This window comes from Cetorhinus maximus, chromosome 8 (genome assembly GCF_964194155.1).
Source record: "Cetorhinus maximus chromosome 8, sCetMax3.hap1.1, whole genome shotgun sequence".
Taxonomy (NCBI): domain Eukaryota; kingdom Metazoa; phylum Chordata; class Chondrichthyes; order Lamniformes; family Cetorhinidae; genus Cetorhinus; species Cetorhinus maximus.
The window spans coordinates 146,927,500-146,955,257 of record NC_135886.1 but is presented as its reverse complement, the minus strand read 5'-3'; the positions used below and the strand labels follow the sequence as shown (position 1 = coordinate 146,955,257).

The 27,758-nt window shown below is 47.2% G+C and overlaps 1 protein-coding gene across 1 annotated transcript in view; it reads right to left on the bottom strand.

The window, feature by feature from the left end:
- Positions 1-27,758, bottom strand: part of LOC144684024 (glypican-6-like) — a 245,264-nt gene that overhangs the window by 32,904 nt on the left and 184,602 nt on the right. Inside the window, exons 5-6 of the mRNA XM_078547731.1 lie at positions 16,704-16,834; positions 5,702-5,845 (exon numbers count right to left, since the gene is read on the bottom strand). Coding sequence (XP_078403857.1) covers positions 5,702-5,845; positions 16,704-16,834 — 275 coding nt within the window. The remainder of the gene's footprint in view (positions 1-5,701; positions 5,846-16,703; positions 16,835-27,758) is intronic.

Sequence of the window (27,758 nt, the reverse complement as noted above, 5' to 3'; positions counted from 1 at the left end):
ATGGATGGAGGTGTCATGAAAGTATAATAATTTTCAGAATATTTTTCTGGTTTATTGTAATGTCGGTTTATGGGGATAAGTATAGTTGGGTCTGCCTGTTTTATCATTTAATTGCACTTGGAGTCAAGTAGACTGCAAACTTTAACTCATCAAAAGAAGCTAGGTGCTTGATATGCTGTTGAGTAAGCATGGATGCTGGCTTAGTATGTAAGGTGTGAAGGGAATTTGCATTTTTAGATAAACAAAGGGAGATTTGGGTTTCAAAGGGATTTCAGCTAAGGAATGCGTTTATTTTTCCCCAAGGGTTACTGACTATAGAGACAACATGAAAGATTTTAATATAAGGGAGATACAGTCTCAAAGACAAATGAAACAATAGCATTTACCTATTAAAAAGTGAGAAACGTGTGAAGGAGAATGAGGCCATATGTCAGGAGAAGGCCATGTGAGATCCAACGCAAGTGTGTGAAATAGCCTTAATGAAGCCTCCTGCATTTGTGCATAAATCTGCTGTCTACCGAAACTGAAGTTGGAAAAAAGTTATTTGGAATTCCAATGTCTAGGGTATTGTGTTAATTTGCTGGATCTGTTTAAAATTTAAAATCTTCTTTTGGTCCTTGCCTTAAAGGGGCATAACTGGGAGTCAGGTTAATTAGGAATTTTAGGAATTATTATTATAGTAGTACTTTGTAGTCTTACGTATGTGCTTGTCATGAAACTATTAATGTATACAATATTATTGGAAAATATTTTTCTTTTAAAATAAAGGTTTAGTCTCTGGGTGTGTCTTAATTGGATTAAAGCCAGCTAGTCTTTGATGTGCGTTGATGTGTACTAGTTTTGAGATGGAAGAAAGGTAGAGTGCATTTGCATTTTTTGAATAAAGCATTCAAAAAGTGGGGTGAAATCTGGCACCTAGTGAGCAGAGACCATGCATTGTGTTTATATTGCTAATAAAATTGGTGCAATTAAAGGGATTTTATTGTTAGAAGTGGCAGGGTCAAAGAAGCTAGTGATACAATGAGAATTTACATTCAATAAGCTGTACTAGGTATAACTTCAGCAGTTTTCGTGTGTACAGAGCAGAGGCAATGTACGATCAAAGCAGCTGTAAGCCTACAATTGTCTCCACAGGTACCAAAGTGAAAGGAACTTCATTTTGAATCCGTAGGGTGAAAATGCTTTGCCTGGTGTCTGGTTAAGTCTATGAGTTGCTGTTGCCTTAATGGAGAGTATTTTGGGAATTTGGTAAAAGTTATGATAGAAGCAATTTGTAGCCATGTGTATATATTTCATTTGCGCAAATTAACAATAGGGCAATTATATTAGGTGATTTCAACTTTCCCAACATTAATCGGGATAGACATAGTGTTAAGGGCTTGGATGGAGTGGATTTCTTGAAATGTGTACAGAACATTTTAGCTCAATATGTAGAGGGCCCAACAAGGAACGGCGCAGTGCTGGACCTAATTCTGGGGAATGAAGCTGCACAGGTGGCTGAGGTGGTGGTGGGGGAGCATTTTAGTGATAGCGACCACAACATGGTACAGTTTAAGCTTGTTATGGACAAAGAAATCAACAAATTGCAAAAAAATGTTTTGGATTGGGGGAGAGTGGATTTTAGTACAATAAGGCAGGATCTGGCCAAGGTAGACTGGGAACAGCTACTTGTGGGGAAATCTACAGAGGGGCATTGGGGGGCATTCAAAAAGGAAATGGGGAGGGTACAGGCTCAACATGTTCCCTCTAGGGTGATAGGAAGGAGTAACAAGCCCAGAGAACCATGGATGACCAGAGATGTTCAGGTTATGGTGAGAAGGAAAAGAGAGGCTTTTAGCAGGTACAACGGAAGCAAATCAGCGGAGGCATTAGTAGAGTACAGAAAGTGCAGGGTGGAGCCTAAGAAAGCAATTAGGAGAGCAAAGAGGGGATATGAGAAAGCTCTGGCTGGTAAAAGTAGGGAAAATCCCAAGATATTCTATCAGTATATCAATTGGAAGAGCATAACCAGGGAAGGAGTAGGGCTCATAAGGGACCAAGGGGGCAATCAATGGGTGCAGCCAGAGGACATCGCTAGAGTGTTGAATGAATACTTCACATCGTCTTCACCCAAGAGAATGAGGATGAAGGTATCGAACTCTGGGAGAGAGACTGCGAGGTTCTTGAGCAAATTGATATAGGGAGTGACAAGTTTATTAATTTTGCTTCCAATCTCCACCCCTCCATCATTTTCACATGGTCCGTCTCTGACACTTCTCTTCCCTTCCTTGACCTCTCTGTCTCAATTTCTGATGATAGACTGTCCACCAATATCCATTACAAGCCTACCGACTCCCACAGCTACCTCGACGACAGCTCCTCACACCCCGCTTCCTGTAAGGACTCCATCCCATTCTCTCAGTTTCTTCGCCTCCGTCGCATCTGTTCTGATGACGCTACCTTCAAAAACAGTTCCTCTGACATGTCCTCCTTCTTCCTTAACCGAGGTTTTCCACCCACGGTCGTTGACAGGGCCCTCAACCGAGTCCGGCCTATCTCCCGCGCATCCACCCTCACGCCTTCTCCTCCCTCCCAGAAACATGATAGGGTTCCCCTTGTCCTCACTTATCACCCCACCAGCCTCCACATTCAAAGGATCATCCTCCGCCATTTCCGCCAACTCCAGCATGATGCCACCACCAAACACATCTTCCCTTCATCCCCCCGGCGGCATTCCGTAGGGATCGTTCCCTCCGGGACACCCTGGCCCACTCCTCCATCACCCCCTACTCCTCAACCCCCACCTATGGCACATCCCCATGCCCACGCAGAAGATGCAACACCTGCCCCTTCACTTCCTCTCTCCTCACCGTCCAAGGGCCCTAACACTCCTTTCAAGTGAAGCAGCATTTCACTTGCATTTCCCCTAACTTAGTCTACTGCATTCGTTGCTCCCAATGCGGTCTCCTCTACATTGGAGAGACCAAACACAAACTGGGCGACCGCTTTGCAGAACACCTGCGGTCTGTCCGCAAGAAAGACCCAAACCTCCCTGTCGCTTGCCATTTTAACACAACACCCTGCTCTCTTGCCCACATGTCTGTCCTTGGCTTGCTGCATTGTTCCAGTGAAGCCCAACGCAAACTGGAGGAACAGCACCTCATCTTCCGACTAGGCACTTTACAGCCTTCCGGGCTGAATATTGAATTCAACAACTTTAGATCTTAAACTCTCCCTCCCCCCATCCCCACCCCGTTTCCTCCCCCTCCCTTTTGTTTTTTGTTTTGTTTTTTTTTTTGTTTTCAATAATTTATATAGATTTTTCTTTTCCCACTTATTTCCATTATTTTTAAATCTACAACTAATACCTTGTCAATCTTTCCACCCCACCCCCACTAGAGCTGTACCTTGAGTGTCCTGCCATCCATTCTTAATTAGCACTTTTCTTAGATAATATCACCACCTTCAACACCTCTTTGATCCTTTTGTCTGTGACATCTTTTGATTATCTGCTCCTATCACTGCTTGCTTGTCCCTACAACCACCCCACCCTCAACTTCTCTCCCCCCGCCCCCCACCTTAAACCAGCTTATATTTCACCCCTCTCCTAACTATACTTCAGTTCTGTTGAAGGGTCGTGTGGACCTGAAATGTCGACTCTTTTCTTCTCCACCGATGCTGCCAGACCTGCTGAGTTTTTCCAGGTAATTCTGTTTTTGTTTTGGATTTCCAGCATCCGCAATAGTTTTTTGTTTTTATAAGGTATTGGAGGTGTTGGCAGGCTTAAAAGTGGACAAATCTTCAGGTCCAGATGATTTGTGTCCCAGACTGCTGAGGGAGGCAAGGGAGGAGATCGCAGGGGCTCTGACCCAAATTTTTAATTCCTCTCTGGCTATGGGGGAGGTGCCAAAAGACTGGAGAACAACTAATGTGGTTCCACTATTTAAGAAGGGTCATAGAGATAAGCCAGGGAACTACAGGCCAGTGAGTCTCACGTCAGTGGTAGGAAAACTATTGGAGAAAATTCTGAAGGAGAGAATCTATCTCCACTTGGAGAGGCAAGGTTTGATCAGGGATAGTCAGCATGGCTTTGTCAGAGGGAGGTCATGCCTAACAAATTTGATTGAATTTTTTGAGGAGGTGACCAGCTGTGTAGATGGGGGTAGTGCAGTAGATGTAGTTTATATGGATTTCAGCAAAGCCTTTGACAAGGTCCAACATGGGAGACTTATAAAGAAGGCAAATGCACATGGGATACAGGGTAATTTGATAAGGTGGATTCAAAATTGGCTTAGTTGTGGGAGACAGAGGGTGATGACAGAAGGATGCTTTAGTGACCGGAAGCCAGTGTCCAGTGGCGTACCACAGGGAACTGTGTTGGGTCCCCTATTGTTTGTCATTTATATAAACGACATAGATGACTATGTGGGGGATAGGATTAGTAAGTTTGTGGATGACACAAAGATTGGTCGGATGGTTAACAGTGAGGTTGAGTGTCTTGGGTTACAGGAAGATATAAACGGGATGGTCAAATGGGCAGATAAGTGGCAGATAGAATTTAACCCTGAAAAGTGTGAGGTGATACACTTTGCAAGGAGTAATTTGACAAGGAAATATTCAATGAACGGCATGACACTAGGAAGTTCTGAGGAACAAAGGGACCTTGGCGTGTGTGTCATAGATCTCTGAAGGCAGAGGGGCATGTTAGTGGGGTGGTGAAAAAGGCATATGGGACACTTGCCTTTATCAATTGAGGCATAGATTACAAAAGTAAGGAAGTCGTGTTGGAGTTGTATAGAACCTTGGTGAGGCCACAGCTGGAATACTGTGTGCAGTTCTGGTCGCCACATTATAGGAAGGATGTGATTGCACTAGCGAGGGTGCAGAGGAGATTCACCAGGATGTTGCCTGGGATGAAACATGTAAGTTATGAAGAGAGGTTGGATAGACTTGGGTTGTTTTCGTTGGAGCAGAGAAGACTGAGGGGCAACCTGATCGTGGTGTATAAGATTATGAGGGGCATGGACAGGGTGGATAGGGAGCAGCTGTTCCCCTTAGTTGAAGGGTCAGTCACAAGGGGACTTAAGTTCAAGGTGAGGGGCAGGAGGTTTAGGAGGGTGGTGTCGGTCTGAAATGCACTGCCTGGCAGGGTGGTGGAGGTGGGTTGCCTCACATCCTTTAAAAAGTACCTGGATGAGCACTTGGCATGTCATAGCAATCAAAGCTATGGGCCAAGTGCTGGTAAATGAGGTTAGGTAGGTAGGTCAGGTGTTTCTCACGTGTCGGTGCAGACTCGATGGGCCAAAGGGCTTCTTCTACACTGTGATTCTGTTTCATCAAGCTTAATATAAAACCTCTTGAGAAGTGGTGGTCTGATTCCTGAACATAGAGTTGCATGTCAAACATACCACTTAAAAATATAGGTTATGACAGTTGTTTAAAGTTTCCCTCTGGAATTTTTAAATAACTCAGCTTTACCAAAAGGCCGTCTCACAACAGTACTCAAAATGTTTTCTTTTGTTAATAAATATTTTAATTTAATTTTTAAAAATCTCTAAAAGCCTTGGTGTACTTATTACCTCTGAATTCAGTGAACGCATCTTGAAATAAATACAAAGTGCAAAACTGTTGTGAGAGCACAACCAAGTTTCCCTCGTGGATTTGGTCCGCCTGGCACACATCATAACAGTGGTTACTATAGCATCTAAGCTCAGGCGCTTACCAGTCTGTCGAGGCTTGTGCCAGCTGCTGTTGTAGGGCGCTCCTCAGGACTATAGGGTCTGAACCTAGCATTAAACCCATCGGACACAGATCGACCTGAGCGGCTCGCTGACCAAGACTTTGGTTTGCCACAACCTTGAAATGCCTAGAGGGGAATAAAATTAACAACCCATGATGTCATATAATATGTTCATTTGGCCTGTCCTTCTTTTGGAAAGGGTTTCTAAATTTTTAAAATAAAGTTAATTCTTCATATACAGAGTAAGATCAATTTCCAAAATAGAAACTCACAGAGTTGGGAAAATGCTAGCAGTTGAGCTGAAAATAACTTCTCAAACCGCAGAGGCTAGATCAGGCTTGTTATTGATGCGGGAAGTCTGGAATTTGTGTCATGTACAAAACAAGGCCCAAAATCGAACCATGCCAGTGTCTTAGGAATTACACAGTAAAAGGGCAGTATGAGTTCAGTATGTTCTGAGGCAGGAAAAGTATTTGAATAAAGAAGGCTATATAACATTTCACAATAGGAAATGGATGGAGAATGAAAAGACAGTGGTTACCTGTGATCTGACGTTAGAACGTTAGTAGGCATGATGAATAACTGCAATCCAGGGTGAGCTGAGAGTGACTGCCCTTAGTGTCAAAGCAGTATTTGACCGTGTGGCATCAAGGAGCCCTAGCAAAACAGGAGTCAATGGGAATCAGGGGAAAAACTCTCTGCTGGTTGGAGTCATACCTAGCGCAAAGGAAGATGGTTGTGGTTGTTGGAGGTCAGTCATCTCAGTTCCAGGACATCACTACAGGAGCTTTTCAGGGTCGTGTCCAAGGCCCAACCATCTCACCTACTTCAGAGATCGATGACCTTCTTTCCATCATAAGGTCCCAAGTGGGGATGCTCGCTGATGATTGCACAATGTTCAGCATCATGCACTTCTCATGTACTGAAGCCGTCCATGTCCAAGTACAGCGAGAACTGGACAATATCCAGGTTTCGGCTGGCAAATGGCAAGTAACATTTGTGCCACACAAGTGCCAGGCAATGACCATCTCCAACAGGAGAGAATCTAACCATTGCCCCTTGATGTTCAATGGCATTACCATTGCTGAATCCCTCACTATCAAAATCCTGGGGGGTTACCATTGACTAGAAACTGAACTGGATTAGCCATATAAATACTGCGGCTACAAGAGCAGGTCAGAGGCTAGAAATCTGGCGGTGAATAACTCACCTCCTGACTTCCCAAAGCCTGTTCACCATCTACAAGGCACAAGTCAATACTGTGATGGAATACTCCCCACTTGTCTGGATGACTGTAGCTCCAACAACGCTCAAGAAGCTTGATACTATCCAAGACAAAGCAGCCCGCTTGATTGGCACCCCTTCCCCAAACATTCACTCCCTCCATCACCGATGCACAGTGTCAGCAGTGTGTACCATCTACAAGATGCACTGCAGAAACTCACCGAGGCTCCTTAGGCAGCACTTTCCAAATCCATGACCACTACCATCTAGAAGGACAAGGGCAGCAGTTACTTGGTAACACCACCACCTGGAAGTTCCCCTCCAAGCTATTCCTCCTCCTGACTTGGAAATATATCACCATTCCTTCACTGTCGCTGGGTTAAAATTCTGGAACTCCCTCCCTAACAGCACTCTGGGTGTAACTACACCACAGGGACTGCAGCAGTTCAAAAAGGCAGCTCACTATCACCTTCTCAAAGGCAATTAGGGATGGGCAATAAATGCTGGCACAGCCAGCGAAGCCCCACATCCTGTAATTGAATTTAAAAAATCTGTCCTGTAACCTTCAATGATCTGTGCACGTGTACACCCAGGATACTCTGCTCTACATCCCCTTTGGAATTACACACTTTATTTTATATTTTATGTTTTCCCTCACACTTCTCTGCCTTAAATTTCAACTGCCACTTGTCTGCCCATTCCACCAACCTGTCTACATTCTTTTGAAATTGAACACTATCCTCCTCACAGTTCAGACTATTTCCAAGTCTCATGTTGTCCGCAAATTTTAAAACTGTGTCCTAACGTCGAGCCCTGGGGAAATACCACTATAGAACTTCCTCCAGTCCGAAAAGCAATTGTTCACCTCTACTCTGTTTCCTGTCACTCAGCTAATGTCTTCTGCATGTTGTTACTGTCCTTTTTATTCCATTAGCTTTAACTTTGCTCATGTCTGTTGTGTAGCACTTTGTCAAATGCCTTGTGGAAGTCCATGTACACCACATCAACAACACTATATCAGCTCTGTCAGTCATTTAATCAAAAAACTCAAGTAAATTAATTATATATGATTTGCCCTCAACAAATCACTGCTGGCTTTCCTTAATTAACCCACGTTAGCCCAAGTGACTATTAATTTTGTCTCAAATCATCGGGCTGGATTGTACGGATTCTGGTAGGGTGAGGGAAGTATGTGGTCCGCTCTCTCCTGTTATCTAAACAGGAATCCAGTATCAGACAACCAATTAGCCGCCCAGCAAGAAGACGCCAACCAGCTTTAGGAAGGGGGACTCCGTACTGAAACAGGTGCGTAGGGCAGGACGTCAGGTGGAGAAGGGTTATGCCATGGACCAAAAGTCGGTCACAACCACCAATTTAAAGGCATGCTGGCACTGGGTTGGTGGTTGCTTCAGGAAATATCTGTGTATGGTGATTCACATTATTTGAAATAAGTCTGGAAAGTAGGGAGCATCCATTGGTGGTACCGAAGCAGTGGAGCAGCAGCAGGTGAATCACAGAATTTTAATGGCACAGAGAAGACCATTCGGCCCATCGTTTGTCTGCACCAACTCTCCAGATGATCATTATGATCTAGTGCCATTGCCTTGCCTTTTCCCCGTACCCTTGCACATTGTTTCTATTCAAATAAGAGAGCACGTTTTTCCTTCTGGGACCATTCTAGTGACTATTGTGCCAGCAGTGTCTCATTCAGGACAGCAGCCAGGGAGGAAATAACATCTGAGCACACCTGTCCCACTTCCCTTCTAAATAAAAAAAGTCATATTCTACCCTTTAACTTTGTTCGTCTCTCCACAGAGGCTGAAAGTCAACCTGGTTCAATGAAAAGTGCAGGAGGGCATGCCAGGAGCAGCACTTGGCATATCTAAAAATGAGGTGTCAACCTGGTGAAGCTATAACACAGGACTACTTGCATGCCAAGCAGCATAGGCAGCAAGTGATAGACAGGGCTAAATGATCCCACAACCAATGGATCAGATCTGAGCTCTGCAGTCCTGCCACATTCAGTCATGAATGCTGGTGGACAATTAGACAACTCATTGGAGGAGGAGGCTCCACAAATATCCTCAATGATGGAGGAGCCCAGCACATCAGTGCAAAAGATAAGGCTGAAGCATTTGCTACAATCTTCAGCCAGAAGTGCCGAGTGGATGATCCATCTTGGCCTCCTCTGGAGTTCCCCAGCATCACAGGTGCCACTCTTCAGCCAATTTGATTCACTCCACGTGATATCAAGAAACGGCTGAAGGCACTAAATACTGCAAAGGTTATGGACCCTGACAATATTCTGATAACAGTACTCTAGACTTGTGCTCCAGAACTTGCCATGCCCCTAGCCAAGCTTGTCCAGTACAGCTATAACACTGGCATCTACCCGGTTATGTGGAAAACAGGTATGTCTTGTACACAAAAAGCAGGACAAATCCAACCCAGCCAGTTACCACCCCATCAATCTACTCTGATCATCAGTAAAGTAATGGAAGGGGTCATCAACAGTGCTATCAAGTGGCACTTGCTTAGCAATAATCTGCACACTGACTCCCAGTTTGGGTTCCGCCAGGGTCACTCAGCTCCTGACCTCATTACAGTATTGGTTCAAACATGGACAAAAGAGCTGAAATCCCGAGCTGAGGTGAGAGTGACTTCCTTTGACATCAAGGCAGCATTTGACAGTGTGTGGCATCAAGGAGTCCTAGCAAAACTGGAAAAAATGGGAATCGGGGGGAAAATTCTCCACTGGTTGGTGTCACACCTAGCACAAAGGAAAATGGTTGTGGTTGTTGGAGGTCAGTCATCTCAGCTCCAGGACATCACTGCAGGAGTTCCTCAGGGTAGTCTCCTCTGCCCATCCATCTTCAGCTGCTTCATCAATGACCTTCCTTCCATCATAAGGTCAGAAGTGGGGTGTTCGCTGATGATAGCACAATGTTCAGCATGATCACGACTCCTCAGATACTGAAGCAGTCCATGTCCAAATGCAGCAAGGCCTGGACAATACCCAGGCTTGGGCTGACAAGTGGCAAATAACATTCACGCCACACAAGTGCCAGGCAATGACCATCTCCAACGAGAGAGAATCTAACCGTTTCCCCTTGATGTTCAATGGCATTACCATCACTAAATCCCCCACTATCAACATCCTGGACTAGCTATATAAATACTGTAGTTACGGTGAGCACGACAGAGGTTAGGAATAGTGCGATGAGTAACCCACCTCCTGACTCCCCAAAGCCTGTCCACCATCTACAAGGCACAAGTCATGAGTGTGATGGAATACATCCCACTTGCCTGGATGAGTGCATCTCCCACAACACTCAAGAAGCTTGACACCGTCCAGGTCAAAGCAGCCCGCTTGATTGGCACCACATCCACAAACATTCACTCCCTCCATAGTAGCAGCAGTGTGTGCCATCTACAACATGCACTGCAGGAATTCACCAAGGCTCCTTCGACAGCACCTTCCAAACCCATGACCACTACCATCTAGAAGGACAAGGGCAGCAGATAGATGGGAACACCACCACCTAAAAGTTCCCCTCCAAGCCACTCACCATCCTGACTTGGAAATATATCGCCGTTCCTTCACTGTCACTGGGTCAAAATCCTGGAACAACCTCCCTAACAGCACTGTGGGTGTACCTACACCACATGGACCGCAGCGGTTCAAGAAGGCAGCTCACCACCACCTTCTCAAGGTCCCACATAAGAAGCTAGTGGGCAAAATTAAAGCACATGGGATCAGGGGTAATGTACCAGCATGGATTGAGAATTGGTTGACAGTCTGAAAACAGAGAGTGGGAATAAATGGGTCTTTTTCCGGATGGCAGGCAGTGACCAGTGGTGTACCGCAGGGATCAGTGCTTGGGCCCCAGCTATTCATGATATATATAAATGACTGGGATGAGGAAACCAAATGCAATATTTCCAAGTTTGCTGATGACACAAAACTGGGCGGGTTTGTGAGGAGGATGCAAGGAGGCTTCAGGGTGATTTAGACAAGTTGTGTGTGTTGGCAAACACATGGCAGATGCAGTATAACATAGATAAATGTGAAGTTATATGCTCCAACGTGAAGAACAGAAAGGTAGAGTATTATTTAAATGGTGATATATTGGGGAATGTGGACGTACAAAGGGATCTGGGTGTCCTTGCACACGGGTCAATGAAAGTAAGTAGGCAGGTGCAGCAAGCAATTAGGAAGGCAAATGGGATGTTGGCCTTCATTGCAACAGGATGAGAGTTCAGAAGTAGGGATGTTTTACTGCAGTTATACAGGGCCTTGGTGAGACCACACCTGGAGTATTGCGTACAGTTTTGGTCTCCCTACCTAAGGAAGGATATACTTGCCATTGAGGGAGTGCAGCGAAGGTTCACTAGGCTGATACTGGGAATGGCAGGACTGTCGTATTAGGAGAGATTGGTTCGATTGAGCCTGTATTCACTAGAGTTTAGAAGAATGAGAGGGGATCTGATTGAAACCTATAAAATTCTAACAGGACTAGACAGACTAGATGCAGGGAGGGTGTTTCCCCTGGGTGGGGAGTCTAGAACCAAGGGCCACAGTCTCAGGTTAGGGGGTAGCCCATTTAGGACTGACATGAGGAAACATTTCTTCACTCAGAGGGTGGTCAACCTGTGGAATTCTCTACCACAGAAGGCTGTGGAGGCTGGGTTACTGAGTATAGTGAAGAAGGAAATTGATCATTTTCTGGATATTAGGGGCAACAAGGTATGGAGAGAAAGTAGGAACATGGTGTTGAGATAGAGGATCAACCATGAACATATTGAATGGTGGGGCATATTTGAAGGGGCCGAATGGCCTACTCCTGGCCCTAGTTTCTCTTTCTATGGGACGAATTTTCTGGTTGGCGGGGAGGCGGAGTGGAAGCAGGCGTGGGCGGACATGGGCCCAATGGCCGCTCGCGATCGGGTGCGCGCCGCCATTTTACACAGACGGGCCAATTAAGGCCCGCCCAGCGTACTTCACGACTCCCATGCATTGCGGGAGTGGGCAGGTGCGCTCAGGCTGCCGGGTCCAATGGTGACCTGGCGGCCTGTATGAAGGGAAGCTGGTCACAATGGCTGGGCGAAGGGCTGTGCAGAAGGGCAATGAAGTTCATGCAAGTCCGGAGGGTAGGCCATCGGAGTAGGCCAGGCCGGAGGGTGGGGCGGGGCCAGTGTGCCCCTCGTTTTTCGGATGACTGCCTTTCTGCCCTCCTCAAGGAGGTGGCAGCACGGCGGGAGGTGCTGGTTGTCCAGGACGGGAGGAGGAGGCCCCCCTACATGACGAAACGGGCCTGGGAGGAGGTGGCGGAGGTGCTGAGCTCCCGCAACGTGGTGCAGCACACCTGGATCCAGTGTCGCAAGCGCTTCAATGACTTGTTGCGCTCTGGCAGGGTGAGTACCATGTTGGCATCGGTCATTTAGCCCAACAGGTTGACTTACCCCCCTGCTGCAACCCTACCTCCCCGCAAAGTCTGAACTGCATTGAATCATTGAACAGCGTGTGTCCTTTGCTGGGTGGGCCAGCAGATATTGCCCATGCTGGGGTCAGCCTGAGAGGGTGGTGAAGAGATGTGTTTTGCCCCTGCAGCATGTGTTACACTGAGTCCCACATGGATGGTTTGGGGGCAAGCTGGAGGAGCTGCACCTAGGCGCTGTGCTTGAACTCCGGGACATGTCCAAGTCAGGGAGATGTCATGCTGGGTGAGGAGCTTCAAGGTGGGGTGGCAACGAACCAACTGCTGCGCTCTGCGATCCATGTACTTGCGCCTCCTTGCTATGGAAGGATATACCGTGTGGTGCCTAATGTGATGTAGGCAGCATGTGTCCAAGGGGGAGGTGGGGTGGGTGGGGAACAGGCCTAGCATCTTTGTGTGAGTGTTCAGCAGCAGCTGGGTGAGGAGGCACTGGAGCCCTGATATGTCCCACGCTGGTTGGGGTGGGTCATGTGCGAAGCGAGTCCTTGTGCAATGCTCGTCTCTCATTTTCAGGAGAAGAATGCTCATAACGCGGCAGAGCGTGCAAGGACTGGCGGCGGCCAGGCGCAGATGGCCATTCTTAGCCGGTTCGAGCAGGAGGCCCTGGATTTGGAGAGAAGCCATATGCCCAGGTCCACTAACGTCGGTGATGCTGGGGTGCCACGGCCAGGTATTTATGCTCAATAATGAGGTCAGCACTGTTCTCCCAACAGCCACAGCAGTGCTGAATGTTAATTGATTTAATTTTGCAACATGGCTTGACCATTGCCTTTGGAAGGATGAACACACGATGATCCGGGGGACAGGGATGCACTTTGTCATTCTCTCCACATTAACTGATCCACTGTCCTTGTTCTTCCTTTCAGCATCGTCGGAGCAGGGCCGGGAGGAGGAGCAGCAGAGGCCCCCTCTCACACCTGAGGGGCCTGAAGTCTCACCAGCATGACACATCTCTGCGAGGTAGGCACCAGCGCAGATACTAGCACCTCAGTGGGAATTCGAACATCAGCTAGTGTCCCGGGGCACAGTGGTGAGGTCACTTCACAGTCGCTGGAGGAGCTGGCAGAGACAGAGAGTGCCCATGAAGCCAGCAGTCGGAGGGCTGCAGGGGACCAGGCACGTGCTCGGTTGGTGCCTGATGATGTGCCTCTGGAGTCATCCGCGATGCAGTAGGGGCAAGAAATGCAGCCGGGTGTGCGGGAGCATCTGGGGGAGATACATGGGGCTATGCTTGGCTTGATGTCTTGGTGGAGGGGTCCATGTGGACGATCGCCAAAGCAATGAGCTACATGTCCGAGCACCATGTGTCCTCCATGGAGAGACACTCGTGGAGTGGCTCCTCCAGGAGACCCGTCAGGGCTTCCTGGGGATGCGCTCGGACCAGCAAGCCCTCACAGCGGCATTGACCTCAGCTGGTCATTGCCAGTGTGGGAGATGGTCTGGGCATCCGAAGCGACCTCACGTCAGTGCAGCAGCTGCCTGGCGTCTCTGCGGGCACCTCTCAGGGCGCTCCAGGTGAGGGTGGCAGCTCCTCCGCCCCTCTCCCAGTGACCGGAGCATCCGGTGAGGCTGTGATGACTGGGGAGATGCCAGCTGTGGAACTGGCAGCTCCCTCCCAGGCGGGGCCAGCACAGGCTCCACGGACCAGAGGACGTCTGCCAAGGTCACCGAGGCCAACAGGACAGCAGAGTCAGCAGGCTGTCTCAGATGCCACTCCGAGCGATGGGGCAGCACCAAGACGCAGCACCCGGAAATGAAAACATAAAACATTTTTTGCATAAGTTTGTTTGCTTGACATATTAAATCCAGATATGTCACCATGGCTGAGGGTGGCTCCTTTCTTCTACATGTGGATGGCTTCCAAAAATGTAATGAGTGCTTTGTTGGGCATTCAGCTTTATTAACAAGGCCCTTAGTTACTATTCCTAACCTGGCAGATTTTGCACTTAGGTGTCGAGTATGGAGCCTAAAGCCCAGGCTTGTCCTGGAGGTCCATCTGTGGTGTGCTAGCTGAAGATTTATTGGATTAAAGCCTCCCAGGTGTCCCTGCCTCCCTGCAGTATGCCTGGGTCAGCGTTTAACCCCTCAGCATTTCCCTGTGCGTGTTCATCCTCGGACTCACTGCTGGACTCATCGTGTGCAGCCGCAGCCACTGCATCGACGTTTTCATTGTTCACTGCGTCCCCCTTTTCCAGCGCAAGATTGTGGAGAGCGCAGCTTGCAACCACTATCACTAAGACACGATCTGGGGGGTACTGGAGTGCGCCCCCTGAGCGGTCCAGGCATTGGAAGCGCATCTTGAGAAGACTGATGGTTCTCTCCACCACAGCCCTTGTAGCGCTCCTCAGCTTCTGTTCTTGGATGGCGGAGAGGCGTCATGAGCCACCTTCTGAGGGGATAGCCCTTGTCATCCAGCAGCCATCCATCCAGCTAGGGCTGGAGCACTGAAGAGCCCCGGCACCTGGGAGTGTCTGAGGATGTAGGTGTCGTGGGAGCTGCCTGGGTATCTTGCACAGACTTGCAGAATCTGCATCCTGTGATATCACACTATCTGCACGTTCATGGAGTGGAAGCCCTTCCTGTTGACGAAGGCACCGGCCTCACCTGCTGGCGCCTTGATGGCCACATGTGTACAGTCTATAGCATTCTGGACACGGGGGAAGCCAGCAATGGCCACGAAGCCTCTGGCTCGGTCTGTCTGGCTGGCCTGGTCCCAGTGGAAGTGGATGAAGGTGGATACCCGTCTGAACAGAGCATCTGTAACCTGCTTGACACAAGTGTGGACAGCTGCTTGGGAGACACCACAAAAATCACCCACCGAGCCCTGGAAGGAGCCAGAGGCATAGAAGTTGAGGGCAGCTGTGACCTTTAGAGCCGCTGGCATGGGGTGTCCACCCACACAGTTAGCGGAGATCTCAGTTCCAATCATCTGACAGATATAGTTGACTGTCTCCCTTGAGAGACGGAGCCTCCTTCGGCACTGCACCTCAGACATATTGAGGTAGCCGCTTCGCCGCCTGTAAACCCTGGCAGCAGGATAGTGGCGTCTTCTGCAGTCCCTTCCACCTTGGACAACCTCTTGGCCCTGTGCCCCTTGTGCCTGCGCCTGACCTTCCAAAGGTGGCTCCCCTGGAGGCTGAATGTGCACTCCCGGCCTCCTCCTTATTCTAGCCCTCCCTTTCTCCTCAGAAGAGCTGCCTCCAGTGGACAGTTCAGCTTCCATTTCCAGTCTAAGGGAAGGCTTCCTGAAACCTGCAGGCCCAGAAAAGATTCCTCACTGCAGTGTGCTGACCTGAGGGTTAAGAGTCCAGACAAAGCAGCTGGGATGTGTTTTGAAGCATTGCAGATCACACAGGCAAGTATCAGTAACTTTGAAAAAAATAATACTTGACACAGCACACTCAGCATCGATTGCTGAGTCAAGGGCCTTAAGTAGCCTGTTAATTAATGGCAGGGGTGTATCGGACATCATCGCACGCCCGCCCAACGAACTATCACAATGGTGCGCAGTGACGTCAGGACGCTTGCCCAACATCACTGCGCGTCATTCCCAATGGGAAAATTCTGCCCTATGTTTCTATTCAACTCCAGCCCCACAACCCTCTGAGACACATGTGCTCCTCTAATTCTGTTATCATGTTCCTTTGCCTTCAGATACCTCTCTGCCTCTACCTTACTTTCCTCTTTTAAGATGTTCCTTAAAACCAACCCCTTTGACCAACCTTTGAGTTGTCTGCCCAATATTGCCTTCTGGGGCTCAGTATCAATTTAGCCCTGGATCATTTTCTCCCCCATCCATTCAGCTGATTGACCTGCAGTTGCAGGATTCATTATTCTCCCTTTTTAAAAACAGGAGTGAAACATTTGTAATCCTTCAGTCGACCACCATATTTAAGGAGGCTTAGGAGATTGTGACCTCAGTAACCTAGGATGGATCCCAATGGGGATAGATGCCTTTTCTACTTTGGCCAAGGCACTGACATTTCGTGATTAATGATCCAAGCTATGAACATTTATCAATGAGGAGTGCAGGCATAACTCATTCTTTTTAAGTCTGTTAAAACTTAAAATGCTCAAATACTTTTAATAAAGAAATAGAGGAAGTCTGCCCTATGGAAAGGCTGTTGTTGTTGCTAAGCTGCGTTTGTTGAGAGCTACATGGGTAGCAGAGCAGGGTGAAACGTGCAACATTCTGAAAATTTCCCTGTTTAACGAAAAAGCAGAAATGATTAATTCACCCAGGCACCAAATCATGAATATACCTTTTGAGAGATCTGCATACTGTTCTCCTGCATGTTCATTATTGCATCAGAAATCTTAACATCGATAGGGTCCATGACTGATTCAATGTTGAACGGTCCTTCCAACCTCTCTGCAACCATCAACATCGCATCTGTAAAAAGAAACAGCGATTACAGAAAATGCCCATACACCACAACTTTGCTTCACTTCAAAATCTTCAATTCTGTCCTCAAAGATGAACTTAATTCGCTTCTTCACACTGCTCATCAATAGTTTGAAACAAAGCTGCGGATGAAACTGACCTAGTTACCTCAGCAGGAGGAGATTACAAAAGGGCTGAATAACAGCAGTCAGAAAGGGTTGTCAAACATATCAGAGGTTGCAGTTATCAAAACAAGGCAAACTGTAGTAGCAGCCTGACACTGCAATTAATGCACCGTATGGAAGGATGGTTCCTAGAAACTGTGAATAGACAGGTTGTATAGCTGGGTAAAGCAAACAGCATCATCAGCAGAATCATGCGAATGACGTGACATTATTGTGCAAACAAGGCAGCTCCTTCTCCCACAAACCGGGAGGAGTTTCTGTAACCAAGCAGCCAATCCCAAATTTAGACACAACAGCAAATGGGTATCTATAGAGCGCTGACCTTGCCCCAGTTTACACCAACTGTGCTTCCAATAACCAAATATAACCAACTGGAAAATCTATCTCTGATGCTGTTTGATTGAAACATGATTTGGTATTAAAAATGGAGCAGATTTCCCCTGACAGCATCTCCACTGCAAAGAAGTATTTCCTTTAATCAATTTACATTCAACAACTAATTTTTAACTCTATACATTCCAAACAACCCTACTGTTACAAACTCAAAACTTTGCTCATGTAGTGAACCGCAATACCAGCCTCACATTGCGCACTTGGATCAGATATTAAACTGTGTGCCAATTTTGGTGCATGTAAAAGAAACCATTCATGGCAGCATTTGAAAGCAGCAGGGGAATCCTCCCAAGTGTCCTTGAAAACATTCATCCTCAGCTAAAACCACAAAAATAGCTTAACGGCTTGTGGAGTCTTGCTGTGTGCAAATTGGCTACAGTGTTTGTAATGGAATGTTTAAGTACCATTTCAACAGCAGGTGAGGCCTCAGCTTAGTGCCTCATCTAAATAGATGCCTCCACCAATGCAGTGCTCCCTTGGTTTGGCTCCACTGACAGTGCAGCACTCCCTCTGTACTGTCCCTCCAACAGTGCAGCAATCCCTTGTCGTGGACCTTCTGAGAATGCAGCATTCCCTCGGTATTGCCCCTCCGACAGCGCAGCACTCCCTCAGTACTGCCCTTCCAATAGTGTAGCACTCCCTAAATAATGCCACTTCGGCAGTGCAGCGCTCCCTCAGTACTGCCCTTCCAACAGTGCAGCACTCCCTAAATAATGCCACTTCGGCAGTGCAGCGCTCCCTCAATACAGCCCCTCCGAGAATGTAGCACTCCCTAAATACTGCGCCTCCAACAGTGCTGTGATCCTTTGATACAGCCCCTTCAGTATTGCAGCGCTCCCTGAGTACTGACCCTCTGAAAATGCAGCAATCCTTAAGTACTGACCCTCCGACAGTGCAGCACTGCCTCAGTACTGACCCTCCGACAGTGCAGCACTGCCTCAGTACTGACCCTCCGACAGTGCAGCACTGCCTCAGTACTGACCCTCCGACAGTGCAGCACTGCCTCAGTACTGACCCTCCGACAGTGCAGCACTGCCTCAGTACTGACCCTCCGACAGTGCAGCACTGCCTCAGTACTGACCCTCCGACAGTGCAGCACTGCCTCAGTACTGACCCTCCGACAGTGCAGCACTGCCTCAGTACTGACCCTCCGACAGTGCAGCACTCCCTCAGTATTGACCCTCCGACAGTGCAGCACTGCCTCAGTACTGACACTCCGACAGTGCAGCACTGCCTCAGTACTGACACTCCGACAGTGCAGCACTGCCTCAGTACTGACCCTCCGACAGTGCAGCAGTGCCTCAGTACTGACACTCCGACAGTGCAGAACTCTCTTGGTGAGATCTCTCTGACAGTGCAGCACTCTTTTTGTGTGGGCCTCTGAAATTGCAGTGCATCTTCTGTGTTGCCATTCAACAGTGCAGCACTCCCTTAGCACTGACCCTCCGACAATATACAAACCTCTTGGTATGGCCCCTCCAACAGTGCAGTACTTCCTCCTGTGACCTATCCAAAAATGCAGCGCTTGCTCAGTACAGATCCTCTGACTGTGAGGTGCTTCCTCAGTACTGCATCTCTGACTGCACAGCACTGCCTCACTGCTGGGCCCCCAACAGTGCAGCACTTACCTGATGCTGATCTTTATCTCCACTCCATTTACCAACCTTCTTCATGTTGTTTTTGGGATGTGGGCTTCACTGGCAAGTCCTACGGTTGTTGCCCATTCTTAATTGCCTTCAGAAGGTCTATTCCCATTGTCACGACTCACTGGGGATAGCGCACTGTAATATCAAGTCCCACTGCTCCCTGAGCCACGACAAATGCGAAAAGTTTGACCAAACCACCAGACTGCCCCAATTCTACCTAACTGTTTAATTTAGGTTAACAGGATACGAGCACCAGGTTTGTAAACTTAATAAGTAAATAACTATTTATTGGACAAACTGTCATTAACCAGTGGCAAAAGAAAGAAATATGAACTGCTAATTTCTAACTCTATAACCTAAACTCTACCTCTTCTTAAATCCCTATACACATACATACAAGACATAAGAGACACAAAAACATGGATTTTAAAGGTGGGGATAAAACAGTTCAATAGCACGAATTCCGGAGTACAGGATTTGATGGGTTGATTTTGATCGATGTCTTCCAAATTCCTTTCAGTTCTTTGTTGATGACACAAGTTGGTCTTCCAGCACTTTCAGTATTTAGTTCACTGTTGAGCGCTTGCCTTTCAATGTCTCTAACAGTGATTTTTCTCCTTTGCCTCTTTACAGGGGTTTTCAAGAAGAGAGCAGTTCATAGAGATATGAGAAGAAAAAGCCAGCTTGCTATTATTGTGGAATTACTGGAATCTTCCACACACAGCAGAAAGAGGTTTTAGGTCTTATGCCTTTCAGGCTAGGAGCTATTCAATTACACTGCTCTCACACAAAACCTGGTCAGGAGCCAATTAAAACATTTTACCATGCAGCTCCCTTGGTCCAGGACTCTTTTCCAGCACCATCCTGTCTTTCATGGCACACTCTGTTCTAGGGCTGCAATATTGTATATACCTCTCATCCTGTTCCAGTGGGCATGTCCTTCAACCTGCAGCCATTGTAATTTAATCTCCAGTCCAACAGAAAATAAAAAGATATGTTCTTTACAACAGTCCAACAGAAATAAAAAGATTTGTTCTTTACATCATACCACTTGATTTCTTAAGTTAGTTCAAAAATATACTGTTCTATGTTTTGAATACACTTAATGACTGAGCATCGACTGTTGTCTGGGGTTGAGTAGTCCCAAGTTTCACATCCCTTGGAGTTACGAAATTTCTCATCTCAGTCCTAAAAGGCTGACCCTTTTTTCTGAGACCCTGACGCCTAGTTCTAGCCTCCCCACCCAGGGGAAAGATTCACTCAGCATCTATTCTGTCAAACCTCTTAAGGATTTTACATGTTTTAATTAGATTACCTCTCATTCTTCTAAATTCAAAGGAAAATGGGGCTAGTTTTGGCAATCTCTCCTCATAGGACAATCTTCTCATCCCAGGAACCAGTCTTGTAAACCTGTACTGCACTCCCTACAAGGTGCTATTTTGTATATTCCCATTTCACACTCCTATTTCATATGTTCCTATATAATTTCCCAATCAACTTAAGCAACTCGCCTCTCATCCCTACGTAATTTCCTTGTTCAGATTTAAGACCTAGTTTTGGGCTCAAATGTGTCGTTCTCAAATTCAATATAAAATTCTCTCAAATTATGATCACTCTTTCCAAAGGTTATTTACAAGTTTATTAATTAATCTTTTCTCATTGCACAATATTAGATCTGAAATGGACTGTTCCCTAATTGATCCCTCAACATACTGATCTAGAAAACTCTTATCTATACATTTCACGATCTCCTCCTCCACATGATTACTACAAATTTGGTTTGCCAAGTATGTAAGAAAACTGAGGACCCCCACGATTGCTGCATGGCCTTTGTTACATGCACCTTTAATTTCCCGATTCACACTTAACCTGACTCTACAGCTACTGTTAGGGAGCCTATATGCTACTTCCATAGGTATTTCCTGTCCCTTGTTGCTTCTTAGCTTCACCCAAACTGATTGTAGGGGCAGAATCCAGTCAACGATGGGGTCCTTGGCCGTTGCCTGGACAGCTGACAAGACCAACGCATCACCTCTTTCTGGGAAGGCACACCGGTATTACGTGCCAATCAGGCAGTTGACAGGCCAGCAGTAGGCTTTTCCCGGGAATCAGGACCCTGGAGGGCGGAAGTCCTGCCTATCAAGAGTTGCTGGCTAATTAAAAGCTGGCAACCCTTTGGAACGGCAGCACCATCGAGGAGGGAGTGGCTGCTGCCAGAACAGCAACCATCCGAGGCCCAGGACCCAGGCCACAGGTGAGTGATAGCAAGAGGGGGTTTGCGGGTAGAGGAACATGGGAGAGAATATGTAAGGGAGTTGACAGCAAGTGGCTCTCAATGGGCCCCTCTTCCCGATGCTGCATCCCTCAATCAGGCACAGAGTGTCTTTGAAACATAGAAGATAGGAGCAAGGGTAGGTCATTCGGCCCTTCGAGCTTGCTCCGCCATACAATATGATCATGGCTGATCCTCTAGCTCAACGCCGTACTCCTGCGTTCTCCCCATACCCATAGACGCCTTTAGAGCCCAGGAATCTATTTCCTTCCTAAATATATTCAGTGACTTGGCCTCCATAGCCTTCTGTGGTAGAGAATTCCATAGGTTCACCACCCTCTGAGTGAATTTGTTTCTCATCATCTCAGTCCTAAATGGTCAACCCCATATCCTGAGACTGTGACCCCTTGTTCTGGACCCCCCCAGCCAGAGGAAATTTCATCCCTGCATCCAGTCTGTCCAGCCCTGTCAGAATTTCATACGTTTCAATGAGATCTCCTTTCATTCTTCTAAACTCCAGTGAATACAGGCCTAGTCGGCCCAATCTCTTCTCATACGACAATCCTGCCATCCCAGGAATCAGTCTGGTGAACCTTCGCTCCACTCCCACTATGGCAAGTATATCCTTTCATAGGTTAGGAGACCAAAACTGCACACAATACTCCAGATGTGGTCTCACTCAGGCCCTATACAGTTGCAGTAAGACATCCTAGCTCTTGTACTCAAGTCCTCTCTCAATGAAGTCCAACATAACATGTGTCTTCTTAACTGCTTGCTGCACCTGCATGCTTGCTTTCAGTGATTGGTGTATAAGGACACCCAGGTCCCTTTGTACATCAACATTTCCCAATTTTTCACCATTTAAATAATACTCTGTCATTCTGTTTTTCCTACCAAAGTGGATAATTTCACACTTATCCATGTTATACTGCATCTGCCATGTATTTGTCCACTCACTCAACCTGTCTAAATCGCCTTGAAGCCTCTTAACGCCCTCCCCATCGCTCACATTCCTAACAAGTTCACGTCGTTGGCAAACTTGGAAATATTACAAACAAAAACAGAAAATGCTGGAAAAACTCAGCAGGTCTGACAGCATCTGTGGAGAGGAAAAAAAAGAGTTAACGTTTCGAGTCTGTATGACTCTTCCTCAGAGCTAAAGAGAAGTAAAAATGTGATGAAATTTATACTGTTTAAGGGGGGTGGAGCAGGTGAAAATGGATAGAAGGCCAGTGATAGGTGGAGGCAAAGCAGAGATTGCCAGGGATGTCATGGATAAAAAGACAAAGGGGTGTTGATGATAGTGGTACTGGCTAAAGGATCTTCTGAAAATCCAAATACACCACATCCACTGGTTCTCCCTTATCTATTCTGCTAGTTACGTCCTCAAAGAACTCCAGTAGGTTTGTCAAACATGATTTCCCTTTCATAAACAGACAGTTGGAATAAATGGGTCTTTTTCAGAGTAGCAGGCAATGACTAGTGGGGTACCACGTGGATCAGTGCTTGGGCCCCAGCTATTCATAATACATATCAATGATTTGGATGAGGGAACCAAGTGTAACATTTAAGAGGCTTCAAGGCAATTTAGACAGATTGAGTGAGTGGGCAAATACATGGCAGATGCAATATAATGTGGATAAGTGTGAAGTGTGGGATTCTTACAGTTCCATGCACAATAGGTTTGACCTTATCAGAAACCTTGTAAAAGGGGCCCAAGCCATTTGTTCACCAAGCAGACTTGATGCTGAAATAGGGTGCATCAAAGACAATCTGCGGACTGATGGCTACCCTGATAAGATCATTTCGGGCTATATATCGTGTAACTCTGAGTGGGCCCAAGGCCGTCACTTTTGGCCCCAAAAGTGTCCAGTTTACCTCAGATTGCCATGGAAGGGCAAGGTATCACAAAAATTTGAGCCACAGGTGAAGCTGTTTTGCGCTGCAACAATGCAATAGCAACACGAGTGGTATTCACCACCAACCGGGTGCTGTTGTCAAGCCAAAAAGATGTTCTGCCTATCACACAAATAAGTAATGCGGTGTATGAGTTTCAGTGCTGTTGTGACGTTATGTAGGCCGGACATCCCAAAGACTGGATGATCATATCAAACAGCATGTCTCAGCCTTAATTAGCACATTCCTTAGATAATATCACCACTTTCAACACCTCTTTGTCCTTTTGTCTATGACATCTTTTGGCAACACCACCTATCACTGGCCCTCTATCCAGCTCTACGTGTCCCACCACCCCCACCCCCCGCCACCTTAAACCAGCTTATATTTCACCTCTTTTCTATTTTTACTTAGTTCTGTTGAAGAGTCATACGGACTTGAAACGTTAACCGTGCTCCTCTCTGCAGATGCTGCCAGACTTGCTGAGTTTTTCCAGGTATTTTCATTTTTGTTTTGGATTTCCACCATCTGCAGTTTTTTGCTTTTATCTCTGTGTTTGATTGACTGCCACTTCTCTTCAAGAAATGCCTAACTTGAAGAAGTATTGCTCTTCTCTCCAACAGGATTTCCGTATCTCTCTTTTGCCTTGTTCACCTTCATTGCTTTCCATTTCTCTCTTGGTGCTTGACAAGGTGTTTACTAAAACCTGCTTTCACAGCCATATTTCCTTCCTCAGATACTGTCTCCATCTCCGACTTACCCCACGTGGACTTCAACTGAAGTTCCATCCCTCATGTTTCGAACCCACCCAGGATTACAGATATCTCTGGAACATACAACGTTTCTCGGACTGCTGTTCTTGTCGCATTCTGAGATCCACACTCAGTGCCATGCGCCGCCATATGAGCACACTTGACTTCTCCCTCCAGCAGCACCGCCGCACCCTATTTCTAACCTGAGCGTGCCCCCAGCTTCATTTTATTCTTCGCCTCATCCGACGCCTCAACAAAAAACTTTGTCTCTTTCTTTCAGGTGCAAAGGAACACAAGCTCCAACAACTCATCGACACCAACGCCCATCCAGGACCCTCCACCCCTGCCCGTCCCTCTGTCCCCATCCCGTCTTCCAATCCCAGCCCCAGTCGTGTATTCACCATACCCCCTGACCTTCCCCTCTCCGATGCTGAACGTTCAGTGCTCAGCAAAGAACTTAGTTTCATACCCTTACGCCCTCACCTCAATGAATTTCGGGCTCGGTACGATGCTGAACTCTTCTTCCGCCGCCTTCGTCTCCGTGCTCACTTCTTTGGGCAGGAGTTCTCTCCCCGTTCAACGGATCCTTTTACCCACCTCCAATATTCTCCCTCCACCTGGACCCCGCCCTCTGGATTCTTACCTTCTCTTGATCTTTTCATTGAGAACTGTCGGCGTGACATTAGTCGTCTCAATTTCTCTGACCCTCTCACCCACTCTAACCTGTCTCTCTCTGAACTTGCTGCACTCCGTTCTCTCAGGTCCAACCCTAACATTGTCATCAAACCTGCTGACAAGGGTGGTGCTGTTGTTGTCTGGCACACTGACCTCTACCTCGCAGAGGCTGAGTGTCAACTCGCCGACACTTCCTCCTACCTCCCCCTGAACCGTGACCCCACCACTGAACATCAAGCCATTGTTTCCAGGACTGTCACTGACCTCATCTCCTCTGGAGATCTTCCTTTCACAGCTTCCAACCTCATAGTCTCCCAACCTCGGACGGCCCGCTTCTACCTCCTACCCAAAATCCACAAACAGAACTGTCCCGGCAGACCGATCGTGTCAGCCTGTTCCTGCCCCACCGAACTCATTTCTTGCTATCTTGACTCCATTCTCTCTCCCCTTGTCCAGGCCCTTCCCACCTACATCCGTGATTCCGCTGACACCCTACATCATATCAACAATTTCCAGTTCCCTGGCCCCAACCGCCTCCTCTTCACCATGGACGTCCAATCTCCACACCTCCATCCCCCACCAGGATGGTCTGATGGCTCTCCGCTTCTTCCTCGAACAGAGGCCCGAACAATCCCCATCCACCACTACTCTCCTCCGTCTGGCTAAACTTGTTCTCACACTGAACAATTTCTCCTTTAAATCCTCTCACTTCCTCCAAATAAAAGGTGTGGCTATGGCTACCCGCATAGGCCCCAGTTATGCCTGTCTCTTTATGGGGTATGTGGAACATTCCTTGTTCCAGTCCTACTCCGGCCCCCTCCCACAACTCTTTCTCCAGTACATTGATGATAACTTCGGTGCTGTTTCATGCTCTCATCTGGACCTGGAACAATTTATTAATTTTGCTTCCAATTTCCACCCCTCCAGCGTTTTCACATGGTCTATCTCTGACACTTCCCTTCCCTTCCTTGACCTCTCTGTCTCAATTTCTGGTGATAACACTGTCCACCAATATCCATTACAAGCCTACTGACTCCCACAGCTACCTCGACTACAGCTCCTCACACCCCGCTTCCTGTAAGGACTCCATCCCATTCTCTCAGTTCCTTCGCCTCCGTCGCATCTGTTCTGATGATGCCACTTTCAAAAACAGTTCCTCTGACATGTCTTCCTTCTTCCTTAACCGAGGTTTTCCACCCACGGTGGTTGACAGGGCCCTCAACCGTGTCTGGCCCATCTCCCGCGCATCCGCCCTCACACCTTCCTCTCCCTCCCAGAACCATAATAGGGTCCCCCTTGTCCTCACTTATCACCCCACCAGCCTCCGCATTCAAAGGATCATCCTCCGCCATTTCCACCAACTGCAGCATGATGCCACCACCAAACACATCTTCCCTTCACCCACCCTGGCGGCATTCCGCAGGGATCGTTCCCTCTGGGACACCCTGGTCTACTCCTCCATCACCCCCTACACCTCAACCCCCTCCCAAGGCACCTTCCCATGCAACCGCAGAAGGTGCAACACCTGCCCCTTTACTTCCCTTCTCCTCACCGTCCAAGGGCCCAAACACTCCTTTCAGGTGAAGCAGCATTTCACTTGCACTTCCCTCAATTTAGTCTACTGCATTCGCTATCCCAATGCGGTTTCCTCTACATTGGAGAGACCAAACGCAGACTGGGTGACCGCTTTGCAGAACACCTGCGGTCTGTCCGCAAGCATGACCCAGACCTCCCTGTTGCTTGCCATTTCAACACGCCACTCTGCTCTCATGCCCACATGTCCATCCTTGGCCTGCTGCATTGTTCCAGTGAAGCTCAACGTAAACTGGAGGAACAGCACCTCATCTTCCAACTAGGCACTTTACAGCCTTCCGGACTGAATATTGAGTTCAACAACTTTAGATCATGAACTCTCTCCTCCATCCCCATCCCCTTTCCAATCCCCCTTTTTTTCCCAATAATTTATATAGATTTTTCTTTTCCCACCTATTTCCTTTATTTTTAAATGTATTTCCATCTATTGTTTTATCTCTACCATTTAGCCTATTTCGATCCCTTCCCTTCACCCCACCCCACCCCCACTAGGGCTATCTGTACCTTGCTTGTCTTGCTTTCTACCCTTAACTAGCACATTCCTTAGATAATATCACCACCTCAACACCTCTTTGTCCTTTTGTCTATGACATCTTTTGGCTATCTCCACCTATCACTGGCCCTCTATCCAGCTCTACCTGTCCCACCCACCCCCTTAAACCAGCTTATATTTCACCTCTTTTTCTATTTTTACTTAGTTCTGTTGAAGAGTCATACGGACTCGAAACGTTAACTGTGTTCCTCTCCGCAGATGCTGTCAGACCTGCTGAGTTTTTCCAGGTATTTTTATTTTTGTTTAGCGTGTCTCAGCTGTTGTTCACAACGGGCAAGATACAGACCGTACCCAACCAGCCCGTGCTTGCAAAGCTCAAACATTAGATGTGATTCCCGATTGGACAACATTTACTGAACAATCCTGAGTGTGCTAAGAATTACGCTGACAACCAATTTAAGATTGTCAGTCAGGCTCACAGTGTGGTGCATTTGCGTGTACTGTAAGCTACATATATTAATACAGAGGGTACTGTTCTTTGCAGACAGAAAGGACATGTACACACATTATGCCTGTTTCAGCCAAACAAAATAAGTGACAGCTGTTTGCTGGCTCATTCCTCAGGGCAATGCCTTGACCAATCAAAGTCAAGCTGCCTGGTTTAAATTTCGAACAATGCTTGGCTGTTAACTGTCAGTCACCATTAACTGGTGCATTCTCCATGGCAACACCTGCATCAGAATTCATTTGCCTACCAATCAGCACTCTCTTCTCACACAGTATAAATTGTTTTCACCTTTTTCTGTATTCTTGCGAAGTGTCCTGTTGAGTGCAAGACGAAAAGCTTTGATATATCTCTTTTTTCAGCAATACACAAGTTCTGCACTGCCAACTGACTAAAAAAAAGTTACTACTGCTTAAGCTGTCTGACCCTTTTTGACCCATTCTGCCTATTTTCACTCAAATTTTTACTCTGCTCTACAGCCTCAACATTTCTATTACTGCTTTTAAATTTACCCTTACCTTTT